Source organism: Clinocottus analis, unplaced genomic scaffold (assembly GCF_023055335.1).
Source record: "Clinocottus analis isolate CAN_PGR_092001 unplaced genomic scaffold, fCliAna1.0.p SCAF_3, whole genome shotgun sequence".
NCBI classification, from domain to species: domain Eukaryota; kingdom Metazoa; phylum Chordata; class Actinopteri; order Perciformes; family Cottidae; genus Clinocottus; species Clinocottus analis.
In genome coordinates this window covers 15,591,508-15,610,184 of record NW_027176042.1, presented here as the reverse complement: position 1 = coordinate 15,610,184, position 18,677 = coordinate 15,591,508, and the positions used below count along the sequence as shown (strand labels likewise).

General features: G+C 41.5%; 1 protein-coding gene across 3 annotated transcripts in view; it reads left to right on the top strand.

Moving 5' to 3' along the window:
* The window catches only part of cacna2d2a (calcium channel, voltage-dependent, alpha 2/delta subunit 2a), a 136,963-nt gene that overhangs the window by 85,318 nt on the left and 32,968 nt on the right, over positions 1-18,677 (top strand). For 2 of the 3 annotated variants that reach the window (XM_068594216.1, XM_068594215.1), the window contains exons 5-8: positions 55-99; positions 4,036-4,174; positions 13,916-14,047; positions 14,276-14,333. In XM_068594216.1, the coding sequence (XP_068450317.1) occupies positions 55-99; positions 4,036-4,174; positions 13,916-14,047; positions 14,276-14,333 (374 nt within the window). The remainder of the gene's footprint in view (positions 1-54; positions 100-4,035; positions 4,175-13,915; positions 14,048-14,275; positions 14,334-18,677) is intronic. The other variant, XM_068594217.1, reaches the window with a different exon arrangement.

Here is an 18,677-nt window from a genome sequence, read left to right as displayed (position 1 = left end):
GCGCTGCTATATCTTCTCTCATCACCTGTCTTTTCACTTTCCTTTTCTGCACAGGAGAATGCCATTTCATACTACGATTCCAAAGCGGATTCAGACTATGTGAGTACAGTACGGACTGCTTCCCACATCCCCCGTCTGCCTGCCTCGAACCCCAAATCCTCCCCACTCCACTTCCCACCCCTGCCGCCCTTTCCTGCAACCCCACCCTGTCTCTACCCTGGCCTCCTCGGTGTTGATGCCCCCAACCCCCCCCCCCCCCCCCCCCCCGGTCACAGACCCCTGGGATGTCTGTGTCTGTTAGTAAGGGAGCACTGCTTTATGGTGAGTTGGTGTGACAGAGCAGGGGCAGGCTGGCCGACGTGCATGTGACAGTGGCTTCAGCTGTCCTCCCCCGGTCTATTAACCAGAGTTTTCTCCTTCCTCACGGATTGCAACTGTGTCAACTACGGAGCTGGGTTTGTTAGACCTCCGCTCCCAAAGACAGGTCTTATCGCACTTTCCTATACAAGGACGCCATTTCAATCATGTGTGTCATTCATGCTAAAGAATATGAATCAACCTGCAGGCTGGGTAACGCTGTTTCCTCCAGAAAGGGCCCTGCAAGTCCCTGTCATTTGGTCTCGCCATGCCACCACGCCGGCTGCAGTGCCTTCTTTGGATAGGTCACACTCGGAGCCCGTGCCCGCTGATTGATTAAGTTGTGAGGAGGAGTGCAAGAATCCCCGCTAGATCACCAAAGCACAAAAGATGGGAAGACAGTGAGATAGAGAGAGGAAGAGAGTGAGGCGGAGGAGCAATAAATCATGGTGTGATTTTCTCTTTGTGCATGCCACTCCTGTGATTAATGACACAGCGCTTTAGGGCCTGTCAGCACATCTAATTGGAGAACATCAGTCATCATTAACATGGCGCACTGAGGTCGAGCCACTGACACACCCCTGACCCCCACTTCACCAACCCCGCACCCGCCCAACGACAGTGGCAGAGGTCAGTCAGAGGTCGTTCCTCATCCCTGCAAGCCCAACAGTACTCTCATATCTGAATCGTGACTCCACCCACTATGACCCCTTTCAATTAAGGCCTTACCACTGGAGAGAAAAAATGCACCATATATGTAATAGTGCACTGCACTATCCACGGTATGATAAGAACCCCAAAAAAAGGTAAGTGATTCGTGGGCTCTCTTATTCAAGGCTTGTCTCCTCTGTTCCCTGTCCTGTGCTCTATACCCTGTTACTTTCTCCTCTTGTCATTATACCCTTGATATAAAAGTGCAATGTGATTTTTAAAATGTGTGTCAATGCATGTTTGAAATGCATTTAATTATTTTTTTCAGCTATCTACCAGCCACATTTGGGCTCTTTGTGTTAATTCCACATTCAGATTGTTTTGCCCTTTAATGGCTTAATTTCTGCACTGTCGTCTGTCGTCCGTAAGTTTTACAGTTTTAGAACTTTCCAGTCTTATTAGCCATCGCTAGACAAGATCAGCGCCCACATGTAGAGTAATAATGGGAATATTCTTTGGACCACATTACCCCACTTTCACTGCAATACTTTTATCCGTCCGGTGGAAAAATATTGTGAATCATCTTCCTTGGTAGTAATTTACTTTGAAGACAACCAACAAAAATATAAATTATTACAGGTCAAAGTATTTTAATGGTAACTTTACATTGAAAATGTGTATTTTTGCTGTTTTTATGTTCTGGCAAATGTTTAATGTGTTACGGCAGCTATTTACTAATCGTAATGTTATTTTTTTTGGTAAGGATTCCTTGTTTGTGTTTTTGCTCTATCTCACTCGTGCCTGCAGTCTTTCAAATAAACACCCACTCACACACACATACAGGGTCTTAAGTGACATGTTTGAGGTTACCTCTGTTTGGCTGGAGGCGGGAATGAAAGAATCTTCAAACTGTCATTGCTGGCCTCTTCATCCTTTAATTAAACCTTGAGAACGGGGAGATAAAATTAACAAATTGGGTAATGAATCGAACAAAACAGGTGGTGGATAGTTGAGGAAAATGAACCAATCAGTCTTTGCTGCGTGGATTTATTCAGCTCCTAATTAGACACTGCCTTGGTTAATTATGATTGGGCTCTTCTGAAGAAAAAGAAAAAAAAAATAACTCCCTGCCCGACATCGACAGAATTAGTGTCAGACTGAGTGATAAACAAACACCTCAACCTCTGAGTTAGTGCTGTTGAAAAGACAGCATTCTTTCATATCGTTACAATTACTCTCAGAGTTGTATGATTATACTGTGAAGCAAAAAGGCAAATCTGACCTGGAAACTCAGTCACCATTTATTTCATATTGAGCTGCATCTCGGTTGAGTTCTGCCTCAGTCCTTCAATCTTTTGTTTAACTATCTAACTTGTTTAAAATATCACTGTATAGCAGCATCAGGTCAGGTCCCAAAATGTGTAGACTAAAAACAGGATAGGATAGGATGCTACACTAAAATGAATACAACAAAAATCATGTCCAACTTGCATCATATTTTATGTAGCCTGTCAGGACCCTTTCCACTAAAACTAAAATATCAGCAAGGTCTTGTCTCACGACCGTTCACTTAAAGCTTAAAGCTCACTAGATGAGATGTTTGGTGACTAACAGGAACTGTGTGAGAAGTGCTGAAGCTGTATCACTTCTTGCCTTTTAGGTTTTTGAAAAATAATTGCAAATTTTATTTTAATTTGCCCTCTTTTCTTACATTTCCAACATTGTTATTCATGAAATGTGGAGTAAAATGCTCTCGGATTACATGTTGTAAAAAATCTAAACTGATTTTCCTAATTATTTAATTTGATGAGTGTTGAAGTAATAATTTATCAGTTAAATGCTGGGTGTATTTGTTCAGCACACATTTATCAATCCTAACATTTTTCTATGTGGTCATATCGCTCATGGCTGGGTCTCTGTCATAACAATGTTGTTCCTTATGTTGACTTTCAATGGGACTTCAGCACAACTAACCCAGTGCCTGTCCCAACAACAGCTTGTAATTACATTTTAATAGTCAATTAAAGTTGGCCCATCAATCAATTTCTGCTGCGGACATGGAGTTTTGATTTAATTTCTCCAAAAAACAAACAGCTTTTATCATGTCAGATCCAATTAACCCAAGCTGCTTTATTAAAATGAAAAGTGATTGCAGACGCACATTAGCTCCACTCACATATTTATATTGAAGTAAAATCATCTCCTTAGCCATCAGAATACATGAGGAATGATCAGAGATATGAGTTTTGTTTTATTTTCCTGCTGGAGACTGGAGTTATTTCTAGCTGGCCTTTTTTTTCTCCTCCACATCCCACAATCACTTCCCCCCTGTGGGAACAGGCACAGATTGGACTCCATTGATAACTTATCAAGATAAAAAGCTTAAATGTCAGTTCTCTTTTATCTTCTGGCTTTGTTTGATATCTAACACTTTCCTAATGCAATATGTGTGTCAGGCTTTCTCATAATGTACAATGGTCACACTGAACAGCTGTACGAGTGCCAAAACATATTAAAAATATGCAGCATTCATACTGGCAAGACAAAGGAGACGGTCTGTCATGAAATATGCTATAATTTGAATGGGTGGGGGACTAAACTGTGATTAAGTGGTGTTTGTTGCTAGTTATTGTTAGGGTTAATTTGTATGGCACCTCATGTGTCTGTGATAGTCATCTCGGTTACTAATGAGTCTCTCTGTTAGATGTCTGCTCTGATACCTGCTGTTGTTCTCTGACGAGAGGGAAACTATAGAACCACCTAAATCCGAAGGCGGAATAATTGCTATTTTTGTGCTTAACATTATTCAAATGCTATGCGACTCTATGTGTGAGTCAGAAAGAGAGACTGTGCTTTATTGTCTGCACCAATGCCACAGATAGGCACTTTAAAGACCCAAGATGGGAGGTGACAGAATGATGTCCTATATTTGCTTGTATCCATATGTCTTTAATTGTATGCTCACTCGTGTTTGTGTGTTTGTGTGTATGTGTGTGCATGTGTACATGTGTGTGTGTGTTTCTGCAGACGGAGGATGGAGAAGAAGAGAACCCGCTGGAGAGCGCCACGTCTTTGGAGCTGGAGTTTGTGGATGATCCCAATTTTAAAAACAAGGTCAACTATTCTTCCAGTGCGGTCCAGATTCCTACAGACATATACAAAGGCTGTAAGTACACAATAATACTTTGTCTCTGAGTGATCTGGTGGAGAGGGGATTGAATGAGTGGCTCTGTACACGCTTCATAAAACGTATCTGGGAACACATATACTGAATTAGCCACGACCGTTAAGAATGACCTCTGCCATACTGACTGCTGTACAGCACACACTTAATTACCTTTATGTGGACAAAAATGTGTGTACATTAAATGAAGGATTACACACAGATAAATCTATGATCACATTAGTACAGATTTATAATATACTGAAGCCTCAAACTTTGCAAGTGTTTTTGCCAACTCATATTTGCCCATAAATTTCACTGGTTAATAAAAACCACAAGCAAACTGGTTTTATATGACGATATGAGTGGTACTAGTAGTACTAATATCCTCAAAGTATAATTGTATGAATAAATGTATGTGTACATTCCAAATCCAGGTGAGTCATGACATGTTTTACAAGAAGATACATAAAAATACTTAAATATACTAATACTTATATTTGTTATATATCAAGAGATGACACAATATATAATCTACTTTATAATGTATTGAGCTTAAATGGTAATAAGATAATGAAAACATCATATATGGTTTACCTGTATCATAAATGTTCCATGAAGTCTCCTGCTGGTTGTAATACTCACCGCTGGGCTGTGGACTTGACTTGACCTTTCCCCTTTCTCCCAGTATGTTAGCTGGATCTTTCCCTTCTTTTTCATCAGTCATCACTTTAACACACCAACATGATTTTAGATGACAGACAGTCTCTCACACATATCTGCATGTCCCCTCGTGGCCCCCGCCCTGCAGACATCACACCCTCCTTAGTCTGTAGCTGCCAAATGGACAAAGAGGAACACGTGTATCTTCCGGGATTCTGATTTGGCTTGGCATGTTCCCTCTGTTATCCACCTCTAACCTTTTGGACGCTGTCAGACTGCCTCTTTGAAGACTCAAAAACCAGAGCATGTGCTGACAGACCGACATTTTCACAGTGGCAATTTTTTCTTTCTGTTATTATCTAGCTCTTCGCCCTCTTTGTTGAACAGGCACTGTATGGCACCTGTCTGTGACAATCCCCTCCAGCTGTGTCTCCAGACAAATCTTGTCAGAATTAGACACTCGTGGTTCAGGAGGAGACGTCAAAGGCTGCAGCTAACTCACAATAGAGCAATCAGGCCTGCCCATTGTTCCCACTGCCATTTTGTGCCAGCTCTGGTTCCCCTGTCTGAAGCTATGAGTCAGAGAATAAAGGCCTCTTGATTGAGCCTGGTGGAGACTCGAAGAGTAGAGCGGTACAGTGCATGAAATTAGCTTTTTCACTTCTCTTCTATGGAAAATGTTTACTATTGATGTTTAGTTAGCTCCCATTGTGGGGTCTGCTGCGCTGAGATTGCCAACTACAGATTTTGTGCCAACTCCATTTTGCACGTGTGTGGAGTTTTAGTCGTTATTGATGAATAGTTTTTAAAACATGTTGCACAGTAATTTCCAAGACATTTTTCCACCAAACTTCCAAGCACAAATGAAGATATTAGAGATATATTTTGAGTCGTCAGATGTGAAATGCAGTGCAGACGAAGTTAAGGGGAACTGATGTTACACATCAAAGTCTGTTTATAGGTCTTGAGGGGAACTAGCACATGTACTGCTTTTTTTAATCCAGAGGGAGCTGCAGGAAGTCTGTTAAATTCATCGGTAGGGACTGAGAACTACAAGTTTGAACATTTTAAAAATTTGTTGCAGTTAGAAAGAAATTAGCTGACCAGACCTCTGCAGCCTGCTCCTCATCTTTGCTTGAAGCTAATGGTTTGAGGCTACATGAACCGCTACTAGCATACCACACATGCATCTCTGACCTAACTATCACATTGCATTATGGGTAATGTGCGCTTTCAGTTTTGACAAGGAAGAAGAATGTGTGTGTGTGTATAGAAAAGATGTCTGGTTCTGCTGCATCTATTTAACTCTGTTTCACTTATTGCAGTGCAAAGCTAAAATAGAGTACTCTTTTTTCTAACTTAGTTTACAGAAATGTACATGAAGTTCATGTCATAGGGAATTGTGTTTACTTTAGCGAGATGGTAAAGGTGGATTATTATCCAATGTCATGTTCTGTTCTGGGCTCAGTGGGAGCCTGAAGGGTGCCTTGGAGAGGATGTCTGAGGAAACCAATGTGGGCGGATTGTTGTCCTCTAGGTCTGGAGAGGTCTGGATCTACAGTATATCTGTGGGTTCAGGATTAGCAGAAGAGAAGCAGTGTGAGTGGGAAGATTCAGTGTTCATTGCTCAGGGGGAGGCCAGAGGAAAGGCAGAGAAAAGAAAAGTGTAGGAAGAATGGAGCACGGTCCAAAGTACAGCATAATGTTCAACAGTTGGTGTGATATTCTCAAGAGTTGTTTATTAGCACTTGCTTGTTTATGTTGTTGGAGTAGCTTGTTGTTATGTGTGCATGTTGTTAATGCAGTGAATAATGGAAAATGGCAGCATGAATTGACAGTCAGAGCAAAATGGGTGTCCTTGGGGACGGACTGAGAGAAAGGCACAGATAGAAGGAAAGATAGAAAGAGCAGGGGTGAGAGGAGAAGCACTTTAATAATAGAAACCATTTAGAGCAAAAAAAAAAAAATCTTTTTCATTTTTTTTATTGTGATCCTTTCAGCGGCTAAATGAGGCGGTGCATGCGTCCTGGTTTGATTTGTCTGCTAGGCCCCATGTCCGTTTATTGAGATTGAGAGTGTTCCCTGAGCGCAGTAATGAACCATTTTATGATTCATTATCCCTCTGCTGATTCCTGCTGCCAAGTCTGCAAACTTTCTAATTAGCTTAGGTCAAACATTCATACAGTTTTCCTCTAATTATCGTTGCTTATTACGGAATGGACATCGCAACACAGTCACAGAGGAAAACGTTGATATGGGTGGTGTTGTCTCTAGAGAAATAGAAATATTCCTCCAGGGAATGTGACAGAAACGGGAAGGAAGATGCAGGGATTTGCTGAATAATTGTAGAGGAAGGGCTGGAGGAATACAATATGTAAAAAATAATCACTGAAAAATGAAGATGAAAACAGCGAGGGAATATGCTAAATAATTCTTTAGCGTCTATTTTGTAGATTCAGTGGATTTTCCCTAGTAATTGGATCCAGTTCATACAGGGTAGAGGATACTAATCCAGATTGGGTCATTCCACAGTTGCATGTCCATTATAACATGTTGAAAATATCAAAGGTTGTATTTTCTTCTTTTTTTTAAGTAGCAATTATGTGTGTATAATGTACACATGGTGTGTGGCCACATTAGTGTTTATGTGAGAATAAGAAGACAGTGTACCCAGCAGGGAATAAAGCAAACCACCAGTGAATGTGGGAAGCCCTTTCATTGAATTTGAAGTTTAAATCCGCTGCATGCAGTGCCTTTTCTGGCAGCCTAACGTCATGTTGTCAGTTTGCTATTGTTGTCAGGCACAGTGAGAAACTTGGTAATCAGAAATGAATGGCGAGGACTGGCCAACTGTGTGTGCAGATGAAAGAGCAGAGCTTAAATGTTTTGCATGGAGTGATTAACCCAACCCCACCCACCCCACTCCGCACGCACACACACACACACACACACACACACACACACACACACACACGCGACACATGACAGCCATGATTACCACCCTTCCCTGGACTTAACTGTCCGATGCTCCTTTCTTAGGACTCTAAGGGCTAACTTTGTCTGGCAGCCATTAACAGACTAAAATACAATGTTTTGGAGAGTGGTCAGCAGTTGTATGTAGGCTAGGCTAGGCAATTGGCTAAAACTATTAAATTATTAATGAGACTTTGATTAACGAGAGAAAAAACCCCAGAAGCCAGCAGCAAGCTTGTACTCCATGCCCTTTGAATGTTAGCCTCCATTTTGCTGCTGCACTCTCTGGTCTTTGGTTGGATCCCCTCTGGGAAGCTCTGAGCAAAAAATCATTCAATTCACCTTTGTAAAGAGCAAATTGCATGGGCTGTATGTAATGTGCAGTGGAAAATTGAGTGCAACAGATACAGCAGATAGACAGCCCGGTGTCGTACACAATTTGAAAAGAAGAGAAAGATTTGCATCTGGAGGGATTTGTATGAGTGAAACTCCCTCTGATATTTCTCATTTTCTATAAAATGTATCTGAAGAGAAGTCTGCTCACATGGTACTGGAGGGACAAAGGTGACTTTTGAATGGAAGACTCAGGTCTTTTCACAAAAGGCAGGGAAAGTGAGAGTGAGAGTTCTTTGTTACGCAGTGCGAAATTATATACTGTGGCTCCAATTAGTAAATGTTCCCTCTTTACGTTGTGCTATTGCCATACATTTATATAATATCATGCTACATTTGTCATCTTAAATGCATAAGCTGGGAGTCTTGAGATTTGCTTCAGCTAAATGTAAAATGTCATCTTTGTCCGCATGTGCGTGTGTGTGCGTCTGTGTGTGTGTGTGTGTGTGTGTGTGTGTGTGTGTGTGTGTGTGTGTGTGTGTGTATGCGCGCACAGTGCATGCTGCCTGTTTTCGTTTCACACGCCCCAGGTTTCTTCCAGTGGAGGAAGCTTCCCTGTCAACCAACTCACGCCATGCTGGAGATCAACTCAGCCCGTTTCAACATCAAACCAGATTTAAATGTGTGGAAAAAAAGCAAAAGTGATTTGTGAAAGAAGAAAAAATGAGTGAAAGTGCAAAAGGAAAAAGGAAAAGAAAGCAATAGAGAGAAAGGGGGATAAGGGAAATGGGATTTAAAGTTAAACCAAAAGAGAAGAAAGAGAGTATAAACACTGTGGGCTGTATTTCTGTCATTCTTGACTTAACAGACTCCATCTCTCTCTCTGCCCCTCACCATCCACCCTATAGTGTGTGCCCAGTGAAGGGGCACTATCATTTACCAGCACACTAATGAGAACAGTCAGCACAGCACAACTCCACTTCACTCACCACCAGGCTCACAAATTACATTTCATGTGTTTGTTATTTACTGCTCTTCTTTAATTAGAAATAATTTTTGGATTACTATTTAGCAAAACTAACTCCTCCGACAAGTACACTCATACTAAACGCCATTCCTAAGTGAAACTGCTTCAATCCTTCACATGCATTTTAATTAAAATTAGTTAGTACTGCTGTTGCAGTTGCAAAGAAATTCTTAGAGACCCCTTTTGTAAAGCACACTGCAAAGAATACAAATTAGGTTATACAGTTATCTTTTGGGTGTTTTTTTTTTTTGTACTACAAAAAGACACATTTTTCTTTGGGAAGGCTTAGATTTTGTTTTAGCATGTCTTTGTGAATGTGTGAGCTGCTGCCAGTTCCTGTTGCTCCGGTTTCTTCTGCAGGATGAAAGTTTTAATGTTCAGGCTTTAACACTCAGCCAGGACACAATACATAGCCTTAAAAGGAAAGAAAAAAAGGAGAGACAGGGAGGAAATAGGAGAGGGGGGAGATGGAGAAGGAATTGGGTTGACAATACAGAGAGGTACAGCAGAAGGTAGTACATGCAGAGGCAGAGATGTGCGGCTCTGAAGACTTGAAAATGTACAGAAAGATGTGGGGTTTTCACCCAAATCACAACAAAACATTTCCTCACTTACTTTTAATGTCATTTGAGAACAGATCACAGGGATCTCTTTAACTTATCCAGTGTACTGGGGACAGCAATGCGTGTTAACTCACTGGGATTCAAAGCAAGCTGTATTCGTCTCATTGTTGCGCTCCCTGTGTGTTTGAGTAATGCCATCTGTATGTTGAAGTGAGTAGAATTAAATGGTTCTATCTATACGGGCCTATCACTCGGTTTAAAAAATAGACTATGTAAGCCTTCTTGGCGCTGACAGGGATAATGGTTACGACTCTTCCAACAAACTTAGCTAATAGCTTCTGCTCCATTACCATTATGGATGTTGAACCACTTGTGTTCCTCTCTGATATATGACAAGCCACTGTGCCTTTTTCTGGCTTAGTGTGCACAGTAAATGCATGCACCTATTTCTGTAATGTTGGATTAATACAGGGCATACGACGACAATGGTTTGGATGTTGGATAGCTCTTTATCCAGGGTATATCAGTGTAAATAATGTGTGTGAGGGGTCGGGGGGTGGTCATAGGATAGGGGTGGTGTTGGGTGGGTGGGCGAGGGGTGGGGGGCGGAGGAAGGGGGGTTGAGAAATGGTCTCCCGCAGAGATGCTCCATAAATCCCTCTCATAATTGTTTCCCTACTTGGTGTGCAGTCTTGCTCCATAAAGGGGCAAAGCCAAGGGTGCTCTAAATGTCAGGGGAGCGGCGCACTGATGAATTACCTTTTAAAGATATCAGAGAGGGGCGCGTTTCATGTGAAAGATGAGCCCAACACACGGCTCGGAGGCCCTGTCCGCCCGTGTGAGCATATTTCCCCCCCCAGGGGAAATTTGTCTTTTTATCAACTGTCCAGAGAAGTCACAGCATATTCTAAATGAATAAATCAAAGGGAATTAGTTTGCTCTGTTGTCTTATCTCTGATGCGCCGATTTTTCTGTGGAGATCACCTGCAGACGCGCATGCGTGTGTTTAGGTGTGTGTTTTTGTTTGTGTGTTTGCAGGGCTGGCCTGACAGTAGAGGTGGCCCACATCTATATGTGACTATGTTAGTTTCAGCTCGCAACATAAGCGTTCATACACTTATGGCGTGTCTTATTAATAGTCTGAAAATGCACAGCAGCTTTTGCGTGTGTGTGTGTGTGTGTGTGTGTGTGTGTGTGTGTGTGTGTGTGTGTGTTAGCGTGTGTGTGTCTGTGCAGCCCTGGGCAGCAGTGCATCTGATAATCCTTGCATAGCCACAGTTCAGCTGATGCCTTGATGTTAGTCAAGGTAGCTGAGGTGGTGCTAGTTTGAAACAGAGGTCGCGGGGTTCCTGTTTGCCCTTGGCTTGTCTGGGACAGCTATCATTACAGACCCAGTGCCTCTCCAGATAAGAGCACCCAGGACTTCACAGCACACCGGCTGCCGCTGCAGCAACCGGCTGTGATAGCTCATGCTTAAAGAAACTTTTTACATATTACTCAGGTGGCTCTTTGACCACAGAGTATTGGCCAGATGAAATTGAAATGCATGCTTTGGTTCCCTGATTATCTCCACACAAACTTCGTTAAAATATTGCCACTGGTCTTGCTGAAAGAAATGGGAGCGACTGGGAGCAACTGCAAGTTTTTAAAGTCATAGTCAGATTAGTCGAGATACTGAGCCTCAATACTTCCTTTCTCTAGTTCACTGTTGTCAGTTCTTCAGCCCATCTGGACTGTTGGCAGTCGTAAACTCTGTGCTATGAGGGACAGAACAGACAGATAATCCTCTTTCTAATTCTGGAAGGAGGGTTTGTTGTAGAAATATGTCACACATTCTTCAGGAATTAGTTCTCAAATAACTACACAAGCAATCTGACAAAGCATTTGATTAATAAGAATGTAAAATATAGTTTTCCAATAAATCAATTCCAGTAAGACGGTGAAGCCTCGGCTCTCCTAACTCCAACAACAATGATTAACAACTCTGCGCCAGCTAGTTGTTCACCTAGAAAGCAAAGGACAAATGTGATTTGTCATTTGTTTCATAATATGAAAACACTTCAAAAAAATCAATTCATTGACCTCTGTGTCTTTGATTCTGCCATTTTCAATTTACTAGTTTAAAGTCAAATTTATTTTCAGGCTTTTTTTCTCCCTCTCTTCCTCTCATGAGAGAGAAATTGCCTTTTCGGGTTGTGAAAGCAGCCACTCATTCGTGTTAATTTCTGTGTTGCTTTCCATCAACCGTCCTCCCCCTCTCTTTGGGTTTTTAATGTTTATCCCCATCTGTAGGGCTGCCTCTATCCTCCTCCATTCTTCCTTTGTGTATATGTCTCTGAATTTTGAGGAAAACATGTTGAGGAGCTCCCCTTGGTGATGGCAGCAATTTTGCTTTCATATATTCCTATCCTCCAGACACTGCTTAGTGCTGCTGTAGTGTGTGTTTTGTGTGTGTGTGTGTGTGTGTGTGTGTGTGTGTGTGTGTGTGTGTGTGTGTGTGTGTGTGTGTGTGTTTAAATGTTTGTTTTCGTTTGTTTTACAGAATGCTAAAGATTAATGAAACAGTTTTCTTTTACGTGCTATTTTTTACGTGCAGAGTTTGACAAAATTAAGGAGAAAATTCTGTCGTCAATTCATGTCATGTGAATGTGATCATTTAAAAGCTTTCAGCTTACACTAATGGAGTTAAGCAGTGAATGAGGACAGTCCAGCTGCATATCATACCTCGAAACTGACAGCTCATCAGACACTGAATATTGAAAAAGTATACCGGGAAAGTGAATAATTATCATTTATTTGTGTAAAATCCGATCCAGGGGTTGAGAAAAGATAGTCTCGGTTCAGAGGCTCGTCTAGTTTTGGTTGGCTGAGTAATTAAATCAGAGAAGCTAGTGAAGTTCTCCTCAGCTCAGTGCCTCGCCTTGTTTCCTCTTTAATCAGGCGGCTATTAAACCTCTGATTGCGCTTCCCATCTTCTGACTTCAGCTGAGCTATTAAACACAGACTGAAAGCATGTTTGGTTTGTGTGTGTGTGTGTGTCTTTGTGTGGATGTGTGAGAGAAAGAAAAGAATGACAGTGTTAATACAATATAAGTCAAACGAATCTGAGGGAGAGAGGAAACAAGATACGCATTGACGCAGTTGTAGAGTTATTCCACCACAACCTGCATCGTGTTATTCTGTTGTTGACTAGATGATAAATACTTCTCTCTACAGCCATAGATCAATTTCAGTACCACTGAGATACTGTGAGATATATCTGTGACCTCGCGTTTGAACTCAAAACACATATGTTGATGCGTTGAACCACGCATACAAAAGCTTATTTTTCTTTCTTTTTCATCACCACGTAACCTTCTTAAATCCTCTTAACTCAAACACATTCATGGACATGGAAGCAGAAATACTTTGTATTTATTTGCGCTCAAGAATTCTGAAGTGGCTTCTGTCTCCACATGCTGCAAGTGACATATGACCTCCTCCAAGGTCATCGCAGATTCCTCCTCCTGCAGTCCTCAGAGATCACTCAGATTAGACTGATGCCCGACCACCGTCGGCCGCGCTGCCTGCATACATCCATTCTTACGTACTCGGCTTACTGCTGCTGGCGCGGACGAGGTTGTTCAGCAAGGAGATTGACCTAAGAAAGCATGATGTTCGGCACTTTATTCAAGGAACCATAGTTCATAATTTTATTAATCTTAATTTAATTTTTAATTTAAAAAATCTCAGACTGTATTTGTGTTTATTATTATTGTTGAAAAGCAGGTGCAAAGAAGTCACTAATATAAAACTGTGGGTTTAAATCCGATTATAAAAACTATTTTTAGACCCTGAAGTTCAGGCATTTATTACTTTGTTATACTGTGTTTGATGTCCAATGGCAGATAATCAGCAACTCATTTACATTGCCTCTCTTTTTTCTTTTTTTTTTATTACCAGAAGCATATTCTGAGTGCTCATTTCAAGAGGACCTTGTTTCTTTTTTTAGACCTGGGGTTTATAGTTTAGCTGCTAGACTATAATAAAATAGTCGAGCGTCACAAAAAAAAAATACATTTGGATGCATGAGCACATTACAATCTAAATGAAAGACTTTTTAAACTTTATTGTTTCCTTTCTGAACTATATCTGCCAATTCACTATTGTCTTATTGTTTGTATTTGTCTGTGTGTGTTGCTACAGCCCCCGTCATACTAAACGAGTTGAACTGGACCCAGGCACTGGAGAGGGTCTTCATTGAAAACCGTAAGGAGGACAGCTCTCTCCGCTGGCAGGTGTTTGGCAGTGCCACAGGAGTGACTCGATATTACCCAGGTAGGCCGCAGGGTACGGAGTCAACTGTCTGCCTTATAACTCACACCAAGATAAAATCTAAATTGACCTTAGGGCTCCTCGGCTGCAGAACATTGGCAATCGCTTATCAGATGGCTATACTGGTAACTCGATAGACAGAATGAAATTATGATTACTTTGATCTAATCTGATATGAAATATCCTACAGTGCACAGTATGGCTTCTAGTGTATTTTCTTACTCTCTCCAGCCACTCCATGGAAGGCTCCCAACAAAATTGACCTGTACGACGTCCGCAGAAGACCTTGGTAAGTACCATCTTCATCAGGGCGCGTGTCATGATCAGTGCGTTTTTAATTATTTTCTTCCACTATTGATGGCTGTTGGTAATTTTAGGAATAGTGCTAAGACAATCTATAATCCTGTTAATTTCAAACATTTTAGTTTTCTGAGGTGTTTATGTTGAAAATCAGCACATTTGGACTGCTGTGGAAATATTAGTGATACAAAGTTTGACACTGATATGGGTTTACCAAAACAGATGTGTTAACTTCGTATATAAGTTTGCGATATGCATCTCAATTTGCTGCATTATCCCAATCCAGATGAGTGTTGGAAGGTGTGCGTTTTGGGCACGAAGTGAGTCTAGTTGAATGTTGAGAGTAAAGGCGATTGTCCAGCGGCAAAGAGCACCAGAGTAAAAGTGCAGAAAGTTGCAAAAATAAAACTTGTCATTGCAACATCTGTGCTGTCAGCAGCATTGCCGTCATGCTGTCTTAACACTCTGACACACTGTTGTGATCTGATTTGAGTCCACACACATTTGATTGTCAATGTACGTGTTATAATTGAGGTGTCCGTGCACTTAGCTACTGAATGAGCTTTTTATTGTTGTATGTAAGTTAATTTGCGTTTTTTTCATAATTTTATTATATTATACTTTTCATAGTTTTAATTTTTCCCTCAGTGCTGAAGTGAAAAGGAGTTATTAACATACAACTATTATTAATTATTACATTTACTTCTGCTTCTCTGCACTAAACTGAAATACCCTCCACAACAGTTACAAAATGTAAGCATCAATTCTGATGATTCCTTTATAGAAAACAGGCTTGTATTATTTTGTAATACATTTTCCTAAACGGGCTGCTCAAGGCATATTTGCACGAGATGTCTTGGTACTTAACGTAGCCACATACACAACAAAAGGCTTTTACTCTTAAATGCAGCCTTATAATAGGATTCCTGTACAGTGCTCTGTCTCTGGCTCTTGTAGACATCCTGTGCTCCTTCTAGCTCGGAGCTAAATAATGGATATTGTTTAGCGGAATGAGATCAAAACGTTTTACTGACCCGTATTTATCTCAGTAAGTGATAATGTTGCTCCATTGTCTTTTGCAACAAGGACAGAGGCCGATAGAGGCTAATGTTTTGGTTTTTAGTGCCCACCTTTGCCTCTGGTTCATTGTGTAACAGCCCATTCCTGTACGGAGTGCCGGAGCCGGCGAGTGTGACGGGCTGGACAGAACTAGGCTGCGTTTGGCCGAATAGCCCCCTCACCCGCCAACCCAAGCTTCCTGTCCACCATTCCACTTTCAAGCTACCTGCCACTGTCACATTGACTTTGTGGCAGTCCTGCCTGTTGCCTCGTTACAGGTCGGAGTGAACTGGACATAATCATGACAGCAATGTTGATTAGACCTGACCCTGTTTTCCATCTCTGTCTGGATCCAGCTCAACCTGAGTGGCTGTTTGAGGTCAGCCCTGGCAGTCAGATAAAGTCAGCTGGCTCAGTCTTAATAAACAAAAGACAAGCAAAAGGAGTGTTTACATTCTTATGAGGTTTGCATGAAATTATCGATCCAAAATGTGGCCTGAAAATGTAATCTGATCATTTTTAGAAGTTAATCGAGTTGCTGATTTTATGTGGGGTTTAAAGGCTCAGTCTAGGCTCAGGTAATTCATCCATAAAAACAGCGATAGGACAGTGCTCCTTAATCAATCGGTCAATCTGCTGCCTCAAAGTCTTGTGTAAGACATTTCATTCAACTTTTCCAAAACAAAACAAAATTCAAGAAGCTGTCCGCCCGCGTAGCAGTGGCTGAGTAGTATGTAATGTTACTCAGCAGTGTGTGTTCTGGTAGATCCGCCGCTCACCAAAACACACCATCCAGTCAATCAGCTGTGTTATCACTAGCTTACGGGCTGGGGCCACGAAAGAGTGGTGAGTCAGCAAGCAGTCAATGACACAACAAAACAGGCAACACAAGGTGTTTTAAGAAAGTTTGAGTGACCGAAATCACAAAGTCTTTGAACATGCACCCATATTTGCCCACGAAACTATTATGCCGTTTATTGCAGCAGATCAGTCATGGACGGACACAGAGGTGTCTGCACACATGTAACCGATCGCATGATCCTTCTTGTGGAGAGAAAGAACAATCGAGCAATGAAAATCTAAATTTAAAGCACAGTGTGCAACCTCCTTTTTTTTTTTTTTTTTACAAATGTGTGTTTGTGTTGGATAAATGAGAGAGAATAAGCATTAGTGGAGTCAATACTATTCAAACCATTTACTGTATATTGATAATATATTTAGACTGAAGCATAATATTTAATCGATCAATAATTTTTGAAGTGATAACAAGTTATCATTGGGACAAAACTATTTGTTTGCCTTCAAACAAACAAATTTCAATGTATCTGCATTCATCAGATCACAATTTAATTAAGCTATCACCAGACGTCTCCCTAATGCTTGTGTAAACACCCCAAAAGCATGATGAGATACAAGGCATCTGTGTCGCAGGATACGTTTACACAAGGATCCTGTCTCTGATCTGACAGCGCTACAACTAAAGTACTCCCGAGTTTAATTCTCTTACATGTATTTTGACTGGGGGACTCCTCCCTGAGACGTGCAGGAACAAGGGGAACCATGAGGGAGACTGCTGAGCGGCAGCAGCGCATGTGACAGAGGAAAAGACAGAGGAAGAGGTATATTATCGCAGGAACACCTTGCCCCCCCCCCCCCCCCCCTCCCCCGGCCCCCCCGGTCTTCAATGTTTCTCGCCCCTGTTGAGCGTTTCCTCATCTGGGAGTATTAAACATCGCTGTGGTCTGTTGCTAAGCAGCGTGTGCCCAGCTGAGTGGCGGGGCCGTGGCAGCGAGTGTCATGATGTGTCAGGTCAGACTTGTGTTATGAGAGTTTAACATGCTGTCTCCCCGACTGACACTCTGTGGAGAGATCGTCCAATCACACACATTACACAAACAGTCCACAGGGGTTAGGTAAGCCCGTCATGTGTGCTTATGTGACAGCAATAGATAGCAGCGTCCGTCACAAGGCCGGTAACACAAACAACAACACAAACAACAACACAAGCATTTACACAAGTCTTACGGAGTCTTTGGTCAACTCAAGAACTTGATTTTAAAGTCAAAGGGACTTTTGAAGTCCTCTTGCATTTTGTGGATGGAAATAAAAAATCTAGCTATTGTGTGTTTGTATATATAATTTGTATTATTATAAAAAAAATAATAAGGTTATGGTTAAACAGCTTTAGTCATGTTTTTAAAAAACTACATCTAAGCTTCAAGTGTCTGGATGGGTGTTTCCCATGCTAATAGATGAGTGACATCTGAGAGTCAACATTACTTTACTGTCAACTTTTTGTACATGACTTAAGCAAATTATGATGAATAGCACATACGCATTGATAAAAGACACAAGGCCACAGCGATATGGTAAATGCTACAACTTAGTGAAACATCAACAGGACAAAATGGCACCATAAGCTAACACCACTGAGGATGTTGCACTGGACAAGGATGTTTTATTTATTCTGTCGTTTTACAATATTTAACGTTTGAGAGGTGCCGTCCATTGAGCTGTCAAGGTTTGTACACCGCTCATGAAGTGTAAGCTAATAAGCGAGGCCAGCCCAGCTCGGCTCGAGTTGGAGGTTAGAAGCTGACGCTGACTTTCACTCAATGTTTCTTTTCGTTCATGTCATGTTAACTCCTCGTCATCAGGAGCTCTGAAACATGCAGTGTTTCGCTCGTCCAATTTTGTTTGCAAAGATGGAGGGTGCTGCTTGCGTGAGCCGCCTATCTGTCACGGGTCCAGGTGCGGTGATGGCAAACGGCCATACTGTCAAAACTCACAGCAACGGATACTTCTGTTTCCCCAGAGCTATAGATGTTACTCCATTCAAAATATTATACTGATTCATTAATTATGTTGTATTGCAAACACTTTTAGTGGCTGCCCTCGCAGATACTGTCCCAATTAAGTTACAAGTACCCACATCGAAACCAATCAAAAAATCCTGGAAAATGCTAATGGAGAGAGCACTACGTTTCACTGCAAAAGAATAAGTATAATTTGAATCTAATTTTATGGCACTTACAGTTTTTACCAAACAAGAACACAACTCAAAACATACTGGCAAAAACTGCTTTAAATTCATATGCAGTGAATAATGTACAGGCACAGACAAAACACGTCCTCCCACATACCCAATAGCACTCCTCTCCTCACAAACTCACACACATCCGATCATATGGGCTGGTCTGCTAGATTGATATAGGAATTCACAAATACCATGATAGCAACTGGAATACACAGATGCAATTGCATGAACACGCTC